The sequence below is a fragment of the Hippoglossus stenolepis genome, chromosome 5 (genome assembly GCF_022539355.2).
Source record: "Hippoglossus stenolepis isolate QCI-W04-F060 chromosome 5, HSTE1.2, whole genome shotgun sequence".
Taxonomy (NCBI): domain Eukaryota; kingdom Metazoa; phylum Chordata; class Actinopteri; order Pleuronectiformes; family Pleuronectidae; genus Hippoglossus; species Hippoglossus stenolepis.
This window is the reverse complement of record NC_061487.1, coordinates 19,769,482-19,783,486: the sequence shown is the minus strand read 5'-3', so window position 1 is coordinate 19,783,486 and position 14,005 is coordinate 19,769,482. Positions and strand designations below refer to the sequence as shown.

At 45.0% G+C, this 14,005-nt stretch overlaps 2 protein-coding genes across 4 annotated transcripts; both read right to left on the bottom strand.

Moving 5' to 3' along the window:
* Window positions 1-897: 897 nt before the first annotated feature.
* si:ch211-256a21.4 lies at window positions 898-5,292 on the bottom strand. The gene is made up of 4 exons (XM_035155790.2): window positions 5,119-5,292; window positions 4,767-4,989; window positions 2,482-2,673; window positions 898-2,103 (listed from the first exon to the last, which is right to left on the bottom strand). Exons 2-4 carry the CDS (start codon window positions 4,957-4,959, stop codon window positions 1,847-1,849), a joined length of 642 nt encoding a protein of 213 aa, XP_035011681.1. The 5' UTR covers window positions 4,960-4,989; window positions 5,119-5,292; the 3' UTR covers window positions 898-1,846.
* A 612-nt stretch (window positions 5,293-5,904) lies between these two features.
* Window positions 5,905-13,971, bottom strand: accs (1-aminocyclopropane-1-carboxylate synthase homolog (Arabidopsis)(non-functional)). 3 transcript variants are annotated; one of them, XM_035157045.2, is made up of 16 exons: window positions 13,581-13,971; window positions 12,820-13,470; window positions 11,455-12,209; window positions 11,303-11,362; window positions 11,111-11,181; window positions 10,957-11,026; window positions 10,508-10,574; window positions 10,211-10,308; window positions 9,948-10,025; window positions 9,651-9,751; window positions 9,093-9,182; window positions 8,937-8,982; window positions 8,660-8,801; window positions 7,727-7,869; window positions 7,452-7,605; window positions 5,905-6,806 (listed from the first exon to the last, which is right to left on the bottom strand). In XM_035157045.2, the coding sequence occupies exons 2-16, from the start codon at window positions 13,448-13,450 to the stop codon at window positions 6,391-6,393; spliced, it is 2,922 nt and encodes a 973-aa protein (XP_035012936.2). In that variant the 5' UTR covers window positions 13,451-13,470; window positions 13,581-13,971; the 3' UTR covers window positions 5,905-6,390. The 3 variants fall into 3 exon arrangements, with proteins under 3 accessions (XP_035012936.2, XP_035012935.2, XP_035012934.2); XM_035157044.2 differs by having other exon boundaries at window positions 13,585-13,969; XM_035157043.2 differs by lacking the exon at window positions 13,581-13,971 and having other exon boundaries at window positions 12,820-13,574.
* Between the last annotated feature and the right edge of the window lie 34 nt (window positions 13,972-14,005).

Sequence of the window (14,005 nt, the reverse complement as noted above, 5' to 3'; positions counted from 1 at the left end):
TGGTGGAGAAAAAAGAAAGCGGGGGGTTTCTTTATGAGAAGCAGGCAGCCATAAAAGACTGTTTGCTTTCAAGAGGCCCAGACAGTGGATGCCAGGGGAAATAAAAGCCACTTTAGATGGAAAGGAAATCAATTTTAAAAGTGCTATTATTTACAAAGGTTAGTGGGTTACCTGCGCTCTTAATTTAGCAAATGAGGTTTGAAGAGATTCTGTTTAAAAATGAGAAACGCACGAGAGGTCCCCACACCGTGGAGGGAGTCGATTTGAAGTTCTGATGGGGATGCTCTCCAGAACATTTGTGCTCATGGATCGCGTGCTGATGCAAGACGACCTTCAAGGACATTCTCCTCATTTACACAGCAATTAAGCGCTACCCTCTTGGTAAATTGAAAAAGAGACAAAAATCCTCTGTGGATTTAATAACAAACTCATTACCAGGGCCCAACAGGGCGGAACTGCCTTTTAATTAGAGCAACACCTGATTAACGCCCAATTAACAGAGCCAGAGCCACTTAATTCTCCCCCACTTTGGCAGGTTGAGAACATAAACATAAGCAGTCCAGCGTCAGAGTGCTTCCTTTCCTCCTGGGAGCGTGTGAGAGAAAAAGTAAATAATGACTTTGGAGGCAGTCTGTTGTCTGGTGGTCCACACGCTCTGCAGAGCTGGCAACTGAACACTGGAAATGCATGAGGTAAGCATTTCAAAAAGGAGACAGGTGACACGTGGAACTCCTGGTGGGCGGATGTAGGACAAGTGTCCAGGCAGTGAACCATTTTCAGCCTCAAGAGTCACAGAGTCGAGGATGTAAAACTTTGAAAACTTTGATTTACTGCAGCGGTGGAAGGGTGTTTATAGTGTGAAGAGCACAGTCAGATAGAGGACAGTACATTCAGGACTCAATATGACTGCTAATTTTATTATATAAAAAAATATAGGGTTATAAACAGGTTATAAATGGTCACAAACACATTTGTACAGTGCATCTGTGTGCAGCACTTCCTCTATCATCACTCACACACTGTCTGCACAGTCGTCAGGGGCGATTTGGGGTTCAGTCTCTTGCCCAAGGAAACTTCTGCATGAAGAATCGAACGGCCGACATTCTGGTTAGTGAACGACCCGCTCCAGCTCCTGAGCCACAGCTGCCCGACATTACCACAAATATTGGTGCCATTTATGACTCATGAACAGCTTTCATACAGGAAACAACAGAGGAGCACAGTGTGAATTTTCTATTTCAACACAAACACTTTTTAGTAAAATAATTCAAAAAAGAAGGTAGTTCGTCCTCGGTTGAGGTTCACTGTCAGAAGTGTCACGTGGTCATCACAAGATGGTGCTATTTTAACATTCATCGAGCACGTTGCAGCACCTATTTCATTTTTCAGGTAAAGGAACAAGTTCAAAGTGAAAAGCTGGATGTGTTCCCGGCCCAGAGGCAAAGCTGGACGGCCGACCTTTCTGAATTTCAAATCTTTGCAAAACACAAATCCTACACATCACCTTGATAGGGAGCAGCCCTCATCTTGCATTTGATCTCCCCGCCATTATTATTGGTCCTTAGTGTATTTTTTTAAAAAGTCCATCTTGAAAACAAACAATGCAGAATTTACCACAGGAGTCAAACCCTGCAGGACGCTGGAGCGTTCAGTCGCTCTGACTTTCAGGAGGCAGAGAATCTCAATTTCTCGAGACACAGTTAATAAGGATTCAGTTTGGTTGTGTTGTTTTTGTGTAGCTCACACGTTCACAATCATTTTCTCTGTCACATCCTTACAGCTGCATTGCATTCACGGTGGCCATGCACCGTCTTGGGATAATGTCTTTCTTGCTGTTTCCAGGCTGTTACACATTACTACAACAACGTTTCGCAGCCCTAAGTTGAGCGGAAATCCGCCAAGACTCCACGGCCTTCTCCAAGTCTGGTTGGATGTCTGTCACTGTCGCTTGTTCCACGATAAAGACGATCATCTCCACGACCATCAGCAGGACCCAACCGAGAGCCCCGAGCCAGTAGGAAGAGCCGAGGCCGGAGACGTCTTGACGGATTTCTTCCTGGTGCTGATAAGTGAAAAGAGACCAGCTGAGGAGGAAGAAGAAACCTGATGGAGGAGGAAAACGAGTTAAATCAAGTATCATTGTGAGGGAATAAAAAGTCATTAAGGTCAATTATTACATGCCTGGAGCTTTAGAAACGAGTTTATATGATAATGAACTGCAATTCCAAGGAAAGTAAAAAGTCTCTTTAAAAACTGCTGCCTTGCAGGGTATGCAAATGAGTAGTACTTGGAAAAATAATTTCAATAGGTGTGTGTTTGACATGAACTACACAATCCAAAAAGCTATTTGGAGGTTAACTGGAGCTATTTTTACTACTTTACTTGGAATTTATATATTATTTAAAAAGGTGAAACATAAAAACATGTTGTGTAGCTCAGGGGAACAAATGTCTCTCTTTATTCCGAGCGGTGCTGTTATACCTGTGGAGGCCATGGTGAGCAGCAGCAGGGTGGTGGGGTAGAGCGCCTGTCCGGCCATGAGCAGAGAGCGAGTGTTGGAGTACGACCGCACCGTCTGAGACGTCCAGCAGAGGGCAAACACCAGACACAGGGCCCCAGTGCTCATGGCCATGAGGAAGGAGAGGACGCCGAACACTTGCTCTGCTTCCAGGGCTGGAGGATGCAAAATAACACACACATTTATTCACAGTAGATAAACTTTTTAAAAATCCACTGTAAACTGGCAGAGCTACATTAAAGTTCTGCTTTTAAGGTTCAGTGTGTAGAATTTAGTGACATCGAGTGGTGGAGTTACATGTTGCAGCGGAATACCCCTCACCTCACCCTCCTCTTCCCAACATGACAGAGAACCTGTGGTAGACTTCAGTTGTCATAAAAACTCAAAAGATCTTTAGTTTGTCCAGTTTGGGCTACTGTAAAATTAAACATGGCGGCCTCCACAGAGAGGATGTAAGGATAAAGTATTTAAATATAGAGGGTAAAGAAAACAACTATTTGTACAATTTAGATGAAACACACGTGAAAACATCACTAGGATTATTTTATATTCAGTTTATGCCAATAGATCCCTTTCAGCTGAATCGTACACACTGAACCTTTTAAGTAGTGAACATGATGAAGTGATGACAAATGCACCCACACAACATGGGAGTGTCTACACCTGAAACCAGAGGAGTAAAATCAAGAGTTCGTCAACTTTACAGGGAGTTATCTCACACTTTGTCCATTCATTCTGAAAAAGACACATTTGAATGAAGCAAATGACTTCATCACCAATATGTGGCCAAATAAGCAACTATAGAAAATGTCAGTTGTTTAGTGATCATTAAACTGATCACACGACTTAAACTAAACAGCTAACAGTTGAAATAATTGGCATTGTGCTACATGTATTGTAATTTAGTCTTTGTATTTCCTATGATGACTTCATGCTCTTCTGTCAAAGAAGACCAAGGATGTCTTCTTGGCTCAAGGGACAGCTGGTTTAAGAACATAATGGAAAACTGTATTGTCATTGTATCCTTATTATATTATTGTTGTAATTATCATTTCAGTAACCTTTGGTAAATCTAACGATGAAGTATTAGGGCCGATTCAAGAAAACAAAATCGGAGACGTCGAGAATAAAGTCATAATTTTAGGCTACGTGTTATTTTAGACGCTGGATATCTGTTGCCTGTGTCGAATTTCGAATGTGCAGCATCTTGTTAGGAGAAGGACCCACAGAGACTTGGAGGAACTTGCTTTTTTTGTGGAGGAGGAAATGTTTGCTGGATGTCGCTGGTTACACCTGTGTGATATTTAAATGGGTTTCATGGTTTATCATGAAATAATGAGATGGGTAATTAAGAGTTTTTGTATCCAGATGGAGTGGAACTCCAGCAAGTGTTTTTCTTGTTGGTTGTTTCATTCATTTTTCTTTTCCTCTAAATATCATAACTCTTTTCCTCATTAAATTGTGACTTTATTCTGGTAATATTAATGTTTTTTTCTCATTAAATGAAAATACTTTTTTCTAAGATTTTTTTCCTTTAATATTTCCCTGATACTCCGTCGTTTTAACTGTTGTTTATTTCTTGTATCTTTTATTTTGTTGAATTCACAATGTCCATCATTTATCCACTGCTTCCAGAGTTCTTTAATATCTTTCATTAAAAACTTGAAAGGACATCAGCTGTCTCCAGCCTTTACAGGAGGCGGATTAGCAGACCACTATACCTGTGAGGACACAGGGCTTAGACTACATTATATTCATTCCTAAAGAGTGTCTGCATAAAGATCCTGGTGGAATAGAAACAAAGTGAAAGGGGGAACCTAATTTCCAATGCCAAGAAACAAGATTTAGTTGAGAATTAAAGACCAGGTTTCAGCTGATTTCAGCACATCTGCCTACAGCCGAGTGTGAGACGCTCAGCAGATACAAAGAATGCACTTCACTGCAGGAGCAAGCACTAACTTGTTCACTCACCAGTTCTTTCACAAGCTCCTCCTGACAATGATCCTCTCTTCAGGTGTAAAACAAGTGGCCCTAAGGCAGATCTCTAATGCAACCAGTGCCTTATCTTACACAACACAACATGGCATGACATATTTATGCCTCATTGTTTATTCCGCCCTTTCAGTTACCAGTTTCTTCAAAATGTTATCAGTCAAAACATTAACGTAACCCAGAGAGACAGCTTCAGACAGGCTAAAGGTTATATTTGATGATAGTGAACAGGTGAACGCAGCTTGTTGTGCCTCACCATTGAAGACAGTGCCATGTTTAAGGTTTGTCTGGTCACTCCCAGTGTTGTTTGACTCTGTCCAGAGTCCCCGGTCCTTCAGCCAGTATGGTGTCCACACTGCATAGCTCACGCACAGGCAGCCTGTCAACCCCACACAGGACTGAGCAAACCTGAAGCGACTGTTGGAATCCTCCAAGTCCAGAGACTTCATATTTCTCTCAGCACTGACGGACGAGAGAGACTGGAAAAACAATTGGAAATAGCTGAGTAACTAGAATGTCAGGTTAATGCATTGGAAAACTAACCTTGTGGTCTTGTTCATATACATCAGCTACATTACAACTATACAGAATAATAATTAAAGTCTTACCTTTCTTGTAAATGGTGTAACAAAGCTGTGAAGTCTGTGCACAAGGTGAGCCGAGCAGCTCCTGGTGTTTACGACTGTACAAACACTACTATACAAACACTTTCAACACCCGGACACATTATTACTTGTGCTGCTCATGACCACTCATGCCCGCACTCGCAGATCAAACCCCCTCAGTGTTGCTCCACCTCCGCTGCAATGGAAACTCCCCCCAACCGACACTTAAATTCCCCTGTAATTCTCCACCGTGACCCACCACTGTAGAGAAAGTGAAAGCATTAAAAGAGAAAAGGTCACTCGATATTTCAGGAAGCAGAAGGTTTTATTAGCTGATATATAGTAAGAGGAAGTAAGAGTAAAGAGGAATTTACAAAGTTGTAAACCCCCTTTTATAGTTAAGAGCATGAAACTGCTCAGACATTTGAGCAAGTCAAATGCAGAAACTGTGTGTGTGTGTTTGTTTGTGTGTGTGTGTGTGTGGGAGGTGTCATGATACATGACGAATCATTTAAGAAAGTCCCACTCTCGATTTCTCTCAGTGGGGTTCCATATTGTGGCAGTTACTATTTTAAACATCTCTCCCCTTCGTCACAACCACCACCCCCTTCGCTTTCCTTTGCTGCGATGGAACAGCGCCCACAGAAAAGTGTTACACTTAAATGTGCTCAGGACATTTTTTGTATGAAGATAGATATTACATATCTTTAATATAAAAATATAAAATATAAATACAGTATTCCTCATAATAATTCAACGCTCAAATAAAGACAAGGATGAATTCCTGTGTTTCAGTAGATCATTAACTTTAATGAAAGTACAATACATTCTGGTAAAATAAAGTGCATATGATAGAAATAATAAAAATTTTACAATTCAGATTAACAGACTATTAAGGTTTGAGAACAGAACGGAACTGCTTTTGGTTGCTTTTACATTTGGCATTCACTCAGAATTTGAACATTAAACTTTTGACTGTGGATTACAAAAGTTTCAAGGCCGTCTCCTTTAGCAGCTTAAAAATAAGGCCAGCCGATGCAGATAGAAAAGTGCGCCCTCCTGTTCTTCCATCCCGGCCTTGGCTGCGCTGTTTTCCTTCTTCCTTCCTCTTTAACTGTCTCTCAGCTAACATTGGCTCTTCGCTCCTCAAAAAACAGGAATCCGATTTGACCTTGCTTCAGCGTTTGCGTCGAGCTGCTCTGCAAATAAACGCGGCAAGCGAGTTGGATGCTTAAGTGCTGCCTCTCGAAAAAACTGGCAAGCTACCTCCTAAGCCTACTTACTGGCCCTTTGCAGCAGGGCCTTAAATACATCTAGAATCTCCGGGTCCTCTCCGGAAGACAGCTCTGGAGTGTTCTTCTCCAGCCAATCGGAGGAGTGGATTTGATGCCTGAGTGTACCAATCAGAGAGTCCAGACCCTCCACGTGATTCGATGCTTGGCAGTCCAGCAACACAAGCTCCTCGGGGGCCAACGAGGCTGCGTCGGGAACAGGGCTATCCTTCTCCTTCAGCGGGTCGGCTGACTCCTGCCGGGGTGGTGATGTTGAATTAACAGTCGCAGCGTTGTCCGAGTCGCCACTGTCCTCTTTCACTGACGTCTCGCTCTCCTCACTGGCGTCTTTGACGGACTCTGGATCGGGGCTGGTACTTTCCTCCATTTCTTTCAAAGCCTCCCTGAATCGCTTCAGGCCTGAAATAACACAAAACATTAACAGAACAATTTAACAACTATTATCCAATCAATACCTAGTTTAAGACACAGAGCTGGAGATAGGCTGGAACAGCACAATCTGCTGACTGAGTGAATGAAAAAAATAGATATGATACAATCAATGCCAAGTTGAGGGCAGACAAAGAAAACTTGAAAGATAGATCTAACCTTTGAAAGTAGGATTGGTCATTTGTTTTTGAAACACTTATTTGTTGAAATTCTCTTCACGTCCCGATAGCCTTCAGATATAAAATAAGCCAGTGTCTGTACACTCACTGTAATAAATACGACGAATCATTTCATTTTGAAGAATTGAAATGATTGGCTGGCGTACCTGTCCCTAACTGACCTGCCTGCCTGCGCACACCCTGTCCATGCTCTCATTGCACATAAGCCAGAGAGACATGCACCTCTGAAGCAGAGACAAAAGTCTGAAGTTAGCAGGCGAGTCACAGAAAAGTCGGCTCCTTGCAGTTGTCGGGCAGTTTATGTGTTTTGAGGGCGTAGCTTTAAGGAGAGGGCTGATGGGAGGAGGTGGGATGTAACTGGAGGTAGCTAACTGTTCCAGGACTACCAGACTGAAACTGTGGGCATATGAAGTTAGTATATACACTAGAAACTGACCGAGTTGAAGGTTGCTTTGTTGGTCTGCAAAGACGATGCGGAACCAGCCGGGGGCGGAGCAGGAGAAGGCCTGACCACAGCTCAGCACCAGCTTGTGTCGGAGGAAACTCCTCCACATACACAACTCCTCCTCAAATGATGGCTCTCTGAGATACTGCCAACACAGAGAGACAGAAATCACAAGGCCGTTAAGCTTAAGAGAATTATATTTCACTGAGGTACGCAGAAGTTAAGAGTGAACAGCCCTGACATCGTAATCTAAAACATGTTCTCACCTTCCTGAGGTCGGCCCAGACATACAGCGCAGCGCGCCGGTCCAGGTAGGGGATGCCCAGACTCTGCAGCTCTCCTGTCACGTAGCTGTGAGAAGCTTTCAGTCGGCTTCTGTTCACTGGCAAGAATTCCTCACTGATCCACTCTGCAACATGAGAAAAATATGCAGCGACAATAGAGTAAGTGTAAATTAAATGTTACAAATCTTTGTGCAGTGTGATGTAGCAGCTGAGCCCCACGCTGTGCTCGCGTAGTACCAGAGGAAAATGATGATGGCTCTCAGGAACGGGGAAAGTGATGGGGAGCACATGTTAATTTGTTTTTAAAGTTGCCATCTGAAGTCATTTGCATTCATGGATTTAAACTCAAGCCACAACAACTAATTGTATTGCAAGTGTGAAATTTGACTTGTTTTCACCAAAAGGCTGAAAGTGAGGATCATAGTTCCTGTTGTGTTCATATGAAATTTTCAGACAGGAACAATAATAAACCACAGGAATAATAATCCAGATTTGGACTTCTTGATATGAAGAACGCAGCAGGAGATTCTCTGGTCAGACGCGTTCACAGCAACAACTAAATCTCCAGAGCCTTCAGGCTTCAGGCAGAGATGGCGCAGCACACAGGAAGGAGGACGCAACACATTAATTCCACTGTGGAGATAAGGTGTTTGTTTGTTTTTTATCAACACTGACATTGGACCAAAAGCTCTTTTATCTCCTACGTTGACAACTACTTCGGTATCTTCTATGTGTATGGCCCCTCTTTTTCATGCTGTGATATTGTATCATTATTGCTTTTTTCTGTTGGTGTCAGTCGCTCAGACGTTTGCATCCTCACATGCAGCCCCTCCGGATAATTTCAAGAGACTATCCAGAGGTCGGTGCAAACATGACATGACTACTACAGCACAGGTAAAACACTTGGATCCATACCTCTGTCCTGAAGCAGCTGTGCTACCTGGTGCTGCGTGGGTCCAGAGATACCGTGGAATGAGCCCAGCTGGGCCAGAGCTTCCACTAGGTGTCTGTTCTCGGAATGCAGAGTTCCTAATCTCATTCCTGACAATGCAAAGTCCTGGGAGGGAAGAGAAGAAGTAAATGAGAGGGAGCTGCGGGAGCAAACACCCAGTGGAGAAAAGCAGAGAATTAACTGTACTGTCAGCAGGAATATAAAATGTCCCACAGTCACAGAACACAGAACAGGATGTACCTTGCTCAACCCCCACATTACGTGCGTCCTCTGTGGGTCTGGCAAACTGGAATAAAGGGCACGTTATTAGCAGCTAAGAGGCAGATCCTCAGACACAGTTGTGATGATTAACGGTCTGATGGGGTAATAATGCAGAAATTAGGATTTGCACAGTACCTGTCTGCACTGAGGACACTGTGGAAGGTGACAGATTCATCAAAGACCGTCAGCATGTACACTTCGTCCACAATGGCGTGGAGTTCGTTTCTGAAGAAGGTGAAGGTGGAGGGAGAGGCGGCGTCAATAAAGATTGCTTTTATATTGTTACTTATTGTGTACGATGAAGAAACTGTAACATAAATGTAAAATAGGTCCTTGGATGTCCTGCGTCAGCGTAAAAGGTGCTGAGGTTTACGGTTACAACAGCTCAGTGCCTTGCAAGGGTCTACGGAAGGAATTAACTCTGGCAAGATCATTTAGAAAACAATAGATGGTGCAGGAGACTCCTTGGCACATGGCTGCACTTGACAATATGCTGATGGTGAAGGGAGGTGATAAAACTCCATCAAGAGTGCACGATATTCCGCACACGGGACAGAGTTCTCAGCCGTAAAATAAAAGGAGTTCACACTTGGATGCAGTGGCTTGGCGCTGTGTTTAAAGGTGCCAGAGGACTGCAGACCGGGGGGGGGGTTATTACAGCGTTAGATAACAGCGCAGGGCCCAAAAAAATACCTTTTGGCAAACTCCAAGAAGGCAATCATCTCCGCCAGGGTGTAGACATCAGCCAGAGGATTATGGGGGTTCATTAGTATAACACCGCGGATCGTCAACCCCTACAAGAGAAAGCAAGTTTTTTTGAGCAAATAGAAATTTATACACTTTATCAGGAGTTTTGTAAGATAATGGCGCAAAATTGAGGGAAAAAAGGAGCATTCAAAGTGTTTCTCTTTGCCTGAGCATTATGTAAGTGGTACGGTCTGTCTTGAAATATTTATCAAGGGCTTCAGAAAACAAGCACTCATGAAATACCTCTTGCTCAGCTCTTTTCAGACCTTCTTCTAGTTTCCCTACGGTGAGGTGGAAGGGACGACTGTCTTTGCCATCAGCCTACAAATAACAAAATAACAAGAGGAAGGGGAAAAACAGATTGACTGGGCAGCTGGCAATACGCTCGAGATCGCACTTAAAGCTTCATGCAAAGTGCAAGAAGATGTTATGCAACCAGCACGGAGCATCCGTCCCAAAAAAAACCACATCATTACTGCAAGTAAATCCGGCTGTGTTTTTCTTACCTCGCAGTCCAAAGGAACATGGAAGAGATTAACGTCACTATACAAGTGCAGATCCTCTGTGATGACGCCGTAGAAAGGAGTGGGAATAAGAATTGCATCTGCAACACAAAAAACACAAACACAATTCATGTGACAGCCGGATTCATTTTGAAGTTTTTGTTAAAATAATTATCCACCCACATTTAAAAAATATATAATCTTGGTCCCATCTCTCATTGCCGATGAATATATGTTTGTTTTTACACAAAATAAATATGGATGCATTGTATGTTTATGTTAATGCATTTGCGAACTTACCTTTAGGGTCACAAATTACCGCAGCAACACACGAGAAAAGGGAACCGCAACCATTCATCACCACAACCTGAACAAACACAAAAAATCGAATTAAGGCTCAGGGAAGGTTCTTCCTGCTAAAGAAGCCATTCATTACATCCGCAAATTAAGCCGGTCACCTTTAAACTGCTGTGGTTGTTTAATTGTGGTTGCACTTCGCATTTTAAACGATCCTTAATAGGTGAGTCAAATATATTCTCCAAATCTCGATATGGGCTTGTGCCCGGCTGCAAAAAACAAACTTTAATCTTGATTATAAATCGCACAAACTCTGGAGACTTCATTTCCCAGAATACAATGACTGATGTACTCACTTCCTGTCACACACCTGTAGTAGCAGTTGTCTTACACGTGTTGTTCACACTGCTTATGTAACAGTCCAGCATTAAAAGTGATAATCTTTCACTCACATTTTCGGCTTTGAGTGGCTTCGGAGCGGAGCAGTAGTGAGTCAGGAAGTCTGCCACCGCCTCTCTCAGGCTGAAAGATGGAAATGTTTTTAGATGGTTTACGTTTACTTCAGCAGGAGCCACGGGAAAGAAGATCCACATTTTAATCTCTTACAAAGTGTGTCCCCTCCAGTCGGAGTATTGCAACAGGGGCGGGTCAATATGCAGCATGTCAGGCTTGGTCATCTGTGGCAGAAACGAAAAATGAAATTCATTTGTGAAAGTGGGTAAAATAATTTGGAATAATGCAAAGTGACAAACTCATATTTCAGGGCACAAGAGAATCTGACCGCACTAGTTATCTCACCCGCTTTAGGAGGAGATCGTAGCATAGTTTGTTCTCACTGGTTCCCATGTTGATTACACCCTAGGAGGGAGAGAAAGAAGACGACCTGGTAGGTAATTGGAGTAGTTTAATCTAATAATAGCTATTCAACAGCTGCAGTGACACAGACTTACATCAGGGTTTTTTGTGTTGTGATATTTGTCCAGTGCATATTGGAAAAACCCTTCCTGGAGAATGCCCTGATGCCGTCGGAAGCTATTACCACGATTGGACAGGTAAATGCTATGGCCGGGAGGGTCTGCACCCGTCAGTACTGCTGAAACACTCAGAGAGGTTTTGCCGGCTTTGACAGATGTAGGTGGTGTTAAGGTTGTTGCCTCCTGCGTGGAAACAGCCTGAGCCGTGGGAGCCTCTGAAGGCGTCTGAGATAAAGATGACGAGATGGCGGCAGCAGTCGTGGTTATCAGTGAGGCTGATGGTTGAGCTTCGGGGACGACGTCGGGGTCAGTCGGCGGCGTCGCAGTGGTCGGAGCAGCCTGTCTGACAGCAGCCAACGCGCCCGTGAGCATGCTGAAGAGGCGGAGCTCGTGCTGGCGCTCCTGTTCCGCCCGTCTCTCCTCCCGCTCCTCCCTGCGCTCCTCGGCCTGCAGCTCCCTCTCCAGCCGCGCCTCCTCCAGGGAGAGGAGACGCTCCTCTGCCGACCTCTGCCAGTTCAGGAAGCTGACCAGGGCTCTGTCCAGGCTGCCCTGAACGCCACACCGAGCACCTCCGTGGCTCCATGACGTTTTCCCACCGCGGCGACGCTTCCTCTGTCTTGCAGAGGCTGGGGAAGGAGAACCATCTTTGCTGGGTTGCTCCAGTGACACAGGACGACCAGCGATCTGGATGGCAGCTGCGGCAGAGCCCGCAATGTTCACGTCACTAAAACCTGGGGATGTGAAAAAAACAGACATGGCTACATGTCACTTTTGAACTTTATGATGGTTGTCATGGTGATAATACGGTGGCCCTGAGGGCTTCACGCACTGCAACATAAGAAAACACAAGCAAATAGACACAACACATGTAAATGGAGAAAAACATCCTTATCGTTTTGACAACATATGGACTGCAAATACTCACCACTCAACCAAATACTCACAACAAACCAATTTGGTTGTGTTCCGAATATTGTCTTGTGTTGCAGAGTTTGTATTGTAAGTATTTGATTGTGTTGCGAATATTTTCTTGTGTGGTGAGTAATTGGATGTCTGTGAGTATTTTGTAGTACTTTGAGTATTTGGTTCCGTTGCGATGCGAGCATTTGCTTGTGTTGTGAGTATTTGGTTGTTGCGAGTGTTTGGTCGTGTTGCAAGTATTTTCTAGGGTTTAGGGTAGTATTAGGAGTATTTACAATGTATTTCTATTTGCAGAGCATGTATTGTCCAATCGATGAAGGTGTTTTCTCTCTGTGTATTTGTGTGTGTTTTCTTAAGTTGGAGTGTGTTGAGGTCTCAGGGCCGCCGTCATATAATAGTCATGGTACATGTATTGCCAACCTGAAGGTGAGGCTCTTGGGTTTGTTGAGCTCTCTCCTCGCCCCAGTGTGTCCTCCGGCCCCAGCAGAGATTGCCCATCGGTCTCCTGATCATCCCCAGATCCGTAGTACATCTCAGGGGGGGCGACACCTGAGTTCAGCAGGCTCTCCTCCACATCCTCACATTTTATACCCAGCGGGTCCCCTGCTTTAGGGGGCTGACCGAACAGAAACCCACCTGAGGAGGCAGGGCCAAAGGCTCCGGGTGGGACCCCCTGCAGGTACGCGTCCGGGCCCTGGAACACCTGCTGCGCGATGACAGCCCCGCCCAGGGAGGCGTAGGTGATGGCGGGCCGGTTCGCCAGCACCCTGTCCATCACATCGTAGAACTTCCAGGACCTCATCTTGTGGTTGTCTTTGATCCGCCGGTACTCCAGCTTCATCTTCTTGATCTTCTCCCTGCACTGGTCCCCCGTGCGGAAGATGCCCTTCTCCCGCAGGACGTGGGCGATGCGGTCGAACACCCGCTGGTTGCGGAGCGAACTCTCCAGCTCGATCTGCACCGACTCGTCGGACCACAGCTGCAGCAGCTCCACGATCTCCGGGTCCGTCCAGTTGCTGCCTCGCTCGTGTCTCCGGCCGCGAAAGTCCATCCTCGGACTGAAGTTGCGGTCTGCGGCACAGGAGGAGAACATGAGCAGTGAGCCTGTGTTATCATGGCTCCTTCAGGAACACACGCAGCGTATTACCTCCTCCATCATTAACGATTAAATACTAGTGTACCTACTTATGTTCTCCGGCCGTAAATCAAATGTGCAGCTCTCCTGCTTCCCCTTGTTGTTGAGGAGCGGTGTCTGACACGTGACATCCACGTAACTGCAAACATGTCACGGCCGTTGCTCGCTAACCCGGTTCGTAACGGCTCGTACTGGCGCAGCGTTGTACATCCGGTGCTAAAACACACCAGTCATTGCTGCGGGCCGATATGTCAGGGCTTGGTGAAACGGGGGATCGACGCGCACAGGAAACATCTACATCCGGGTTGACGGCACATGCGTGCTGTCTTTATTCCGGGATAATTTTGGTCCGTGCTAACGCTGCTGAAAGCTGGCGGGTACACTCGTACCAGGCTGCGGCGGGGTTAGACTCGATCATGCGAGTCAACATGGCTCCCTCTACCGTACGGCTGCCGTACCTCCGTGTGTGCA